This window comes from Heptranchias perlo, chromosome 4 (genome assembly GCF_035084215.1).
Source record: "Heptranchias perlo isolate sHepPer1 chromosome 4, sHepPer1.hap1, whole genome shotgun sequence".
Classification (NCBI taxonomy): Eukaryota; Metazoa; Chordata; class Chondrichthyes; order Hexanchiformes; family Hexanchidae; genus Heptranchias; species Heptranchias perlo.
In genome coordinates, this window is record NC_090328.1 from 21682779 (window position 1) to 21693248 (window position 10470).

Sequence of the window (10470 nt, forward strand, 5' to 3'; positions counted from 1 at the left end):
ACAGATGTTAGGCTAACTGGTCTACAATTCCCCGGTTTCCCTCTCTCTCCTTTCTTAAAAAGCGGAGTGACATGTGCAATTTTCCAATCTAGAGGGACAGTTCCTGAATCTAGAGAACTTTGAAAGATTATAGTTAGGGCATCTGCAATCTGCTCACCTACTTCCTTTAAAACCCTGGGATGGAAACCATCTTGTCCTGGGGGTTTGTCACTCTTTAGTGCTATTATTTTCTTCAGTCCGTTACTTTACTTATGTTAATTTTATCGAGTCCCTGTCCCCGATTCAATATTAGTTTTCTTGGGATTTCCGGCATGCTATCCTCTTTTTCATCTGTAAATACTGATGGAAAGTAATCGTTCAACATGTCCCCACTGTCAATGACAATATCCCCACTTTCAGTTTTTAGGGGCCAACACTGCTCCTGACCACCCTCTTTTTCCGAATATAACTATAAAAGTTGTTCGTATTGGTTTTGATATCCCTTGCAAGTTTCTTTTCATACTCTCTTTTTGTAGCTCATACTATCTGTTTTGTGACCCTTTGTTGATCTTTGTATCTTTCCCATTCGCCAGGATCTGTTCCATTTTTTGCCTTTTTGTATGCCCTTTCCTTATGTTTTATACTGTCCCTTACCTCTTTAGTTGTCCATGGCTATTTTTTATGGCAAGTAGAGTTCTTGCCCCTCAGGGGTATAAACCGATTCTGTATCATGTTAAATGTTTCTTTAAACATTTCCCACTGATCATCAGTCGTTTTACCCATTAACAGATTTGCCCAGTTTACTGTGGACAGTCTCTGTCTCATCCCATTGAAGTCGGCCTTGCCCAAGTCTAGAATCTTAGCAGCTGATTCACTTTTTTCCCTTTCAAACACTCGATCATGTTATGATCACTATTGGATAGATGTTCACGCAGAGTTAAGCCGTTAACTAAATCTGGTTCATTACTCATTACTAAATCTAGTATGGCTTGCCCCCTTGTTGCCTCTAGGACATACTGCTGTAGAAAACTATCCTGGACACACTCAAGAATTCACTACCTTTGTGACAGTTGCTAGTCTGCTTTTCCCAATCTATGTGAAGGATAAAGTCCCCCATTAAGACCACTATGCCTTTCTTACACGCTTGTCTAATCTCTGCATTTATACAATCTAGCACTTCAGAGCTGCTGCCAGGGGTCCTATACACAATTTCCACTATAGTCTTAAATCCTTTCCTATTTCTCAATTCAACCCATAAGGTCTCTGTTGGCTGCTTACCTCTCGTTATATCCTCCTTTATCATTGAAGTGATTTCATCTCTAATCACTAAGGCTACTCCTCCCCCTCTTCCATTTTCCCTATCCCTACTGTAGACCTTATAACCCGGTATATTTAGTTCCCAATCCTGACCATCCTGCAGCCATGTCTCAGTAATAGCTACCATGTCATACCCTCCAATTTGAATTTGAACCTGTAGTTCAAGATAAATGCAATGGCCTGTCTAACAGTAATTCAGACACACCAGACACTTCCAGGTTCAATTCCCTTCTGGTGCTGAGTTAGCTGATTTTAAATAGGGCAGAGATTGGGCACTATTATTGGCCTCAGCACTCTGAATTACAGAGGGGAACAAGTAAGTTCCCACCCCTGATTGCTATCTAATGACTCCTGCTAGAAAGTGTGTGTGTGTGTGTAGATGGTGGGCTTGACAGCAATACCTTCTATCAAATATCCTACCAAAATTTACTGACTAGGTTCAAAAATTATGAATGGCCACTTGGCTGAGCTATGGGAGGGCTGCTGATGCCCTGAGAACTGTATCCCAGCACAATTCAACACCATCAGCAGAGAAGAAAAGAATTGGGGAGGTAGAAAATCCGTTGAAGGGACGCAAAGGCCAGAGCAAATAAATAAAATTTAGGATACATCTTTCGTAAGATGTTTTTAATTAAATGAAGTTACCAACTATTGAATCCTATTGGCACAGTTCAATTTGTGCATTCTTTCCCTGCCATGACCAGTATCTTAAATTCAATGTTAAGTTATTTTTTCTCCAATTTCTCCCCTTTATTCTTCTCTTCTTCACCTGAAGGAGTTGGCTTGTGCTAAGGTATGTTACTGTGGTGTGGGTGCATGAAGCCTTCAGGTAACTCATCCAATGCCTATTATCCTTGTGTGAGGCACGTCAGCTGCCCATTTGACCATGAGGCAAGCATCAAAACTGAGCTCAATCCTGCCCTGGTCTGAGGTCTGCTCGGATCCACTGTTATTTCCACATGTGGCTGCTTTTGTGATCTCTCCGGATGATCTACCCTCTCGACATACGTCACACGACAGCTCGTCTCACAGGTTTGGACTGGGAAACTGCTTATCCATCAGTGGTCTTGTAAAATCCTTGCCTGTGGTTGGAGAAGACACTGTCACTCACTCATGGTGGGGAGGGGGGGGGGGCAGAAAAAAGGACAAAAAAATTATTCATAGCACAAATTAACCATTTGTTTTATCTGCTAATTGCAGAGAGAAGATGGCGTTTTTCACCAGAGCAAAGATCAACATCCCATCACTACCCGCTGATGATGTGTAATCTAATTTGTCTTGTAGATTACAAAGTATTTTTCAGCATCTTAGCAAATTTTGATAGTTAGCTGTCTAAAATCTTTTCAAGCATTCTGGTGATACAGATATAACGTATTTGTAAAATAATTGTAATTGAATACCTCTATGTAAAAAATGGTTTTTGTCAGAGAACACCCAAAGTAGTGTAATTCTGAAGCAGTCATGCTAATTTTGTACAGTTTGTATGTATTTTTTGGTGTGCTTTTATTTTGTAAGGATGGGATACAGGAATGGTGGCAGTTCAGAAAAATGTATTCTGTTGAACAGCACTGCATTTTAGAAGAAAAAGTACCCCCCACCCCACAACTCCCGTTCAACAGAAGATATTTTATTCTTTTGTCAATGTTTTCATAAGATCAGACTGTGATTGTGGCTGTGAGCCACAGAATATTTTTGTACAAGGGGTATGAAGCTGTAGGTTTCTTTTTTTATTATTGATGTATGTTCTTCGCAATTCTGTGGCAGTGCTTCTCGAGACCAGTGCTTGCATGGTGTTCACCTTCCACTTATGCCTCAGTGTTCTTTCTTTCCCCCCCCCCTGCCCCGTGCTTTTATTCTCACCTCTGCACAGGGATGGAGTGGCGTTGCAGGTGGTGAGTCTAAAACTCCTTCCTATGTGAAGTGTACAGTGTTGTCCATGACTGCGTTGATCAGTCTCACTTGTTTTATTTTTTCTGGAGCGGGAGATAACATCACACCTTTGTCACCTTGTGAATTTGTGTTGCTGCTGCTACTGTTTCCTTCCGCAAATGCAAAAATGATCAGTTGACCCTTTGAGCACTGCTTTTGGTTTGGAGTTTTTTAAACTGTGTATTTTCGATTGGAGGATATCTACAGGTCTGGTTTATTTGTAAACTTCCAGTGATGAATATTATTGAGGGAGTTGCAGATTTTAATTGGCATTGCTTGGGGTGTGATTAAAAAAAAATGAATACATTTCCTTTTTTAGAGTAGTTTCTGCAAACTCCCCAAAACAAGGACATCCCACCTTTAAAGTACACAGATCCCTTCGTGGCTCAATAAGCCCATGGAACTGGGCCACACAGACCTGGAAGGCCTAAGCTTCCATTCCCAGCCTGTGCCAAATTAGTTGATTTCTGCCAGGCCAGCAGTTGCAGGCTCTATAATTGGCCTCAATGCACTTGAGGTAGAGAGGAGGGCAAACATAAATCAGGATTTGCAATCCCGATTGCTATCCTGTGACTCCCTACTGGCTGAGAAGTGCACATGTGTGGATTTGGATGAGGTTAGATTCAGCAGATGCCCATCTGCCCCTTCTGCATCATCAAATGATCCGCCAACACTCACTGTCCAGCCTGACACATGAAGAATGACCAGTTGGGCAGTGTTCCAGAGCAAACCAGTTGGGTGGCGAGTGTCTGCGGAACCGTACCATGGTACAAGTCAGTGTCGTCAGGAAGGAGGGAAGAAAATTGGTGGGTGGAGAGGAAGGAATTAAAAACAGAGTTTGATTTTTATTTCTGCATTGATATAAGATGTTAGAGCAGTTCGAAATGCACGTGTAACTAAAAAATTGTTGATATTTAGCAGCTAGGGAACAAAGTGAACTATTCGTATTACACAGTCCGTGTGTAAATGGTAATGGCTGTGGAAAGGAAAAACTTTGGGGGTTGATTGTTTCTGCTTTTTTACCAGATCCCTATGAAATATTGATATATTCCAATTTCTCATTAAAGATGAATTCCCCCCGCCCCCCCCCCCCCCCCCCCCCCCATCGCTCCACTTTTCTTAAATGCATTTTCTGGGTAAATGCAAGTAAAATATTAACCAAATATTGTCATTATAGGCAAAATAATTATATGTAGAATAATAAATGTCCAAGAGAACGTTACAAGGATGCATATAAACTGTAGCTTCCATGAACAATATTAACTTTTTTTAAAAAATTGTTTTTGGGTTGTGGACAACACTGACGAGGCTGCATTTATTGCCCATCCATAAGCTATTGTTGAGACAACCAAGTGGTTTGCTAGGTCATTAAAAGTCAACCACGTAGAGTGGACAAGAGTCACGTGAGTAGGCCAGACCGGGTAAGAGTGGCAGGTTCCCTTTCCCTGAAGGACATTAGTCACCGTTGGGTTTTTACAACAATCCGACAGCCTTCATGGTAATTTTTCTGGTGCTAGCCCACAAATTACCAGATTTATTGAATTTAATTCCAGAACTTCTTGTAGTGGGATTTAAGCTCATGACCTCTGGATTGGTAGTCCAGTATAGAGCCGCCACAATACTGTAACACATCTCAGTAAGGAACTAAGTATACATTGGTACTTCATCCTCTGATTATCCATCTTTTTTTAAGTTTATAGAGATAGAATTTTTAACTATATAACTTACTGGGAAAAAAAATGGGCAGAATGAGTGCACTGTTGAAAAACCATCTTACATGCGAAGGGAGGAACAATTGCTATGGTCATTATGTATAGTGAAATTGTAAACATATTATTTTTGAATACAATTACAATGTTGCTACAAGTAGTGACCAGAGCACTTCTTCCCTCCAATTGGGGTGGGGGGACAAAAGATGTGTACTGAAAAACAAGCAGCATCAGACATACAAAGATCTCAGAGCTATAACTATAGCTATACAAGAACAATATGTATTCCATTGTCTGAATGTGCATTGTATTTGGGGGGAGGCAGTGGAAGGTGCTGCAAAATACCTTGTTAAATTACCATGATCTTTCTGTAAAATTATTCACAAATCAAGCATTGGAACGTTACATCACAGAATCAGGCCATTCGGCCTATCAAGTCTATGACGGTATTTTGCTCCACATGAGCCAACTAGCCTAACCCCCACTCTCCTGCTCGCTTAGATAGTTCTCTTTTACAAGCAACGACCTACTTCCCTTTTAAAAGAATCTACTTCAACAATGGTTTGCGGCGGAGAATTCCTAATCACCCTCTGTGAATTTTTTTTCTTGTCTCTAATCTGATGTATAAATTAATTCAGGGTGAAAAAAAGACTTGTAAAGGATCTAATGACAAAGCAATGATTTCTGCTCTTGAATATGGTATTTCTAAAGAAAAAGAACTGGACATTTGACTTCAGTTAGCAAGTTCCAGCTGGACAGAACTGGAGACATGAATTTGAATGTTGTGGTCAAGGCCTCTTGTGTCTCTCATGGTGTGCACTCATGTTTCAGTTAACCCTATGTTTCTGTGAAGATGGTGCCCGAAAATAAAATGCTTTTCCTTTGGATGTGCACCATCTCCTTTCACAAAGTATTACCCTCCTCTCCCATGTTAACATTACTTTTACTGCAAGGTCATCCTTGCTTTCTTCTGTCTTCACTTGTATTTGACTACTAGAAGGTGTGCCACTAACATCTTACAAGGTCAACATTAAGCTGGAAATTCTGTGACTATTTAATGTAGAACTAAATGAAGTAATGAAGGATACTGTTTCAGCTTGCATGTATATGTCTGATATGTAAAAAAAAGTATTTACAGTGATATTCTTAGGATTGTGCCTTTTACGCCTCCTGTTTATTTATTACAGTCTTATTTATGTTTTGTTCTGTATGGTTCAGTTCTGGACATTTTTTTTATTCCTATTAAGACTGCAGTTGGCACATTCTGATGTTTAGAGTTATTTTCATAAGGACAGCTAGATATATTCACAGAATATTGAAAAACAAAAAAAAAACAATTCAATGGGCTAGTATGCTGGAACTTAATCTGATTTACTATCTTGCCACCTTTAGAATGTGCTTTGCATTTTTCAAAGCAGTACAGGGTGGGATCCCTGTACAAATGAATAAAGTTCCAGGCTGGAATTAGGAGTCTTCGAGACACTCCTCTGTCAGCCCTTTGTCTCCTAATGCTTTGCAGGACCTGATGATTCATTCATTAAAGGCCTTATCATTGGCCTTGAATTGTTAATATTGAAGAATAGCCAGGTTTTCTGCATTTGAAAGTATGCTGTTTTCATTATAATAAGTGAGGCAGCTGTTACCATGGTAGGTATTCAATAAGGAAATCAATTATGTTAAACTTTTTTTTGACATTTATATCTTTTTTTTGCTATGACACGATTTTATAAAAAAAGTTCTCATCTTTCTATACATCTATAGAAGTGTTGATAATTTATTTTCTGCATTCCACACACTAATGTAATATATAAATATAGCTGCACAGTGGTAAACCATCATAATCAATGCAGTGCTAATGACTACAACTCACTTCTTTGAGTCTTCCGCTGTGATTTTTTTTCTGTATAAAAATGAAAAAAAACTATATCAAGGATATTTTATCTTTCATATTGAATGCCATTTAAATGAATATAAAAATGTGAGTTATGCAGTCACAAGTATTTTATCGAACAACATAGTCTTATCAACGATAGTGCCTAAAATATTTCTTGGGGTCTTAATTCCAACCGTGTTCTCAAATGCTCAGAACTGAACTAGCTATCTGAACGTGTTACCCTCAGATTATGGCTTTCATTCTAATTTTAGATCTCCTGTAGTGTACAAATAAACCCATCACATTGAGTATTGTGGTCTCTGCACTTTTCCACATGTTTCAGTGATTGATTAAAAAAAAACAATTTTTGAAGGAAAAAAATGTTTGTCTTTTTTGATGAAAAATCCTTTTATCGCCTCAGGTTTTTCATTTCTCAAAAAATATTTCATTTCACTTACGTTCAGTATGTCAATCTTGTATTGAAATACTGCGGATTGGGTGGCATAGTTGGTTAATATATTCTTCTAGGACCTAGGTTCAAACCCAGCCCAGGCTGGCTGATGGAATTCTCCAAGAGAAGAAATGCACCACAACTCTATATCTAAATCTGTATTTCTGCAATGTTCAATATTAATAGGATGGGATGAAAATCTCTTCTGTCATCTTGTGAATTCTTCTGCTTACTAAAGGAAGGGATGTTAGCATTAGAACACTGTCCCATTTCAGTACTCAGTGCCAACATCAAGCACTTCTAGGTCAGGTACGGCACAGCCAACTGCAGAATAAAGCTCCCTCTATTATTAGCTCCACCCACAGATGAGTACGCCCTAATGTACCAGGATGATATGTCACTTCAGTTACCCTTGTGGCTTCCTTTGACTAAGAATGGCAGTTGTCAAATTAGGGATAGTTTTGTACTAGTGGTTCACATTAGTAACTGGTTCACGAGTTCTCAGACTCATTGTTTACAAGATTACAAGTAAGCAAGGAGAGGGAATTATGTACCTCCCAAACCCACTTCCTCCACCACCGAGAAGGACAAGGGCAATCGATGCATGGGAACACCATCACCTCCAAGTTCCCATCCAAGGAAGGGTTTTTTGGAAATCAAGGTATATAACATTAACACAGCTGCCAGCACCCACCACCTTCGTCACTTCCTCAAAGAAAGAAATCAGGTTAATGAGGATACTTAACCTACATGTTCTAAAGCCATGCTGGAGATGTCTAATAACTTCCAAATAATCAAGGTGATCATAACTCAAAATCCATAAAATACCTTCTAAAAACTTCCTGCAACCAACAATAAACTCATGGAAATCAAAAGCAAAATATTGTGGATGCTGGAAATCTGAAATAAAAACTGAAAATGCTGGTAAAGCTCAGCAAGTCAGGCAGCATCTGTGGAGAAAGAAACAATGTTAACGTTTCAGGTCGAAGACCTTTGACGAAAGGTCTACGACCTGAAACGTTAACTCTTTCTCCACCGATGCTGCCTGACTTGCTGAGCTTTTCCAGCATTTTCTGTTTTTATTAAACTCATGGGCCTATTATTAACAAAGACTGTTTCTCCCCCCCTCCTTAAATAATGGGACCACATGAGCATCCTTTTCTTCAATGGAAAGCAACTTAGTCCTCAATGAACTATTAATTATATATGAACCAGTGGCTCACATGTAACTTCCATTTTCTTCAACACCCTGTGATAAATAGCATTGGTCCTGGCACAACAATCGGATTTAAATGCAATTTTAGATGCCCGCCTATTCTGTAATACCAGCACTGTTTCATCATCTTAAGAACTGAAATCGATGCAAATTATCTATTTAGTTCATGAATCATATTTCATCCTCATATCTAACCTATCCTGTAAATCCTTCAAAGAACCAATGCAGTTTTTCATTTTCTTCCGACTTCTAACATAACTCAAAAAAAAGCTTTGACATCACCAGAACAATTGTCCATTATCCTTTTGTCTAATGTCCTTTTAGCATTCCTGATAGTGACTTTAGTTATCTTCAGCTGTTTTCGAGGGTTCGGCTCATTATTTGCATGCAGCATACGAGTTAGTGAGCCACTAAACTTTTTTGCCAGCCGTTTCATCTGAGGATGGTATGGGATGGATCAAATCTGTTTTGTCTTGCAATGCTGCCAAAAGAATATAACAAGCTGAGACATTAAACTAGCAGCTTGATCAGACAGAATCTCTTCTGAGAACTGGCCCGAGTAAACATATCTAACAGCGGCAGCCACACATTCTCCATCTATTGACACATCTGGTTACCTGCAACAACAACTTGCATTTATATAGCACTTTTAACGTAGTAAAACATCCCAAGGCGCTTCATAGGATATCTAGATGCTTAATCTACTTTGATCAATATATATCCCATTTCAGTGACTGACTCCTTACTGGCATGGGGCTTACAATATCTATTTCCATCCTCTTGAAAGGTTCATTAACAATGGGGAACGATTGCAGCAGCACTTGGTTGTGATCTACCAGTTCACCTGTACATTGACACTGTTCATGTTCTACAAACTTTAGCTGTGTCCATAGAGATATTGAGCCAATAAAAGTATGTTGACCATCTACTCTTTACATGTTTTACTCTCCTAATGTCCTGCAAATGGAATAACATGGGCTATCTTTTTTACATCCTTCAAATGGTTTCAATTTCCATTGTCAAGTCAAAAACCTTTCTTCTTAACTGTAGCATTCCGCCGGCTCAGGTTGTGAGCCACTGCTGCCTTTTGCTGCTTGCACTCACATACCCTCCAGCATGGAAACAGTTCACTGAGCCTCAGCTAACTCAGTGCAGTTCAATCTACCTAGGCTTTCTTGGTCACCACTGTGGCAGTGGGAACCTCCTCACTAGGCAGCCTCTGGCACATCGCAGTTAACACCTGGGAGTGCTGGTGCTAACTTGGTCTGGTTTTGGTCTCCAGCCTTTGTCTGACCCTGGGTAAACGCACAAACTATTTCTCCATTATGTTGGCCATACCTTGGTGGGGTACATCTTCCATCCCAAAAAACCATGAATGTGGGTGATCTTGCCCATCTATTGCTTCCCATCAGATGCGGCAGATGCTAGAGTTGGTTTCACACAAGCCTTCTGTTGGCCATTTGCTTATAATGATTCCTAACAATCTCATGCCTTATGCCGGACTTGGTCTTCCCAAATGTGTCTTAGCTCCATTCCCCTGATCCAAATAGACCAGCAATCACTATGCTGCCTTTCAATTTGTTAAAATTGCAACACATATTCTTGGACCTACCTCTCGAGGTCTATTCTGTGCAGCAGTGTCTGACTCATGGAATTGCAGGCACACCCACAACTAGTTGGGTTATCTCTCAGCTGGCCACTTCCACCCTTTTCACACACTCCCACCCCTCACTCTGTTTTCTCTCCACTCACCTCTCACGCTCTCACACACTCCCCCTTCACTCACTCCTTCCCCCTCATTGTCTCCCATTCCCACACCCTCCCTTCCCTCTCACTCACTCCCTCCCTTCCCCCTTTATCCCACTCTCTGCCCCTCACACTATCTCATTCCCTCATTTTCCCATTCCCTCTCTCCCCTCTATCTCCCATTCTCTCTCTCCCCACTCATTCTCACACACCCCTCTCTCTCCGACCCTTCACAATTCCTCGCTGTGCC

At 40.2% G+C, this 10470-nt stretch overlaps 1 protein-coding gene across 3 annotated transcripts in view; it reads left to right on the forward strand.

Annotated features, from left to right (window-relative positions):
- Positions 1-7178, forward strand: part of LOC137320758 (protein WWC2-like) — a 215038-nt gene extending 207860 nt beyond the window's left edge. For all 3 annotated transcript variants that reach the window (XM_067982539.1, XM_067982540.1, XM_067982541.1), the window contains one exon: positions 2497-7178. In XM_067982539.1, coding sequence (XP_067838640.1) covers positions 2497-2563 — 67 coding nt within the window. In that variant the 3' untranslated portion in view covers positions 2564-7178. The remainder of the gene's footprint in view (positions 1-2496) is intronic.
- Positions 7179-10470: the final 3292 nt, after the last annotated feature.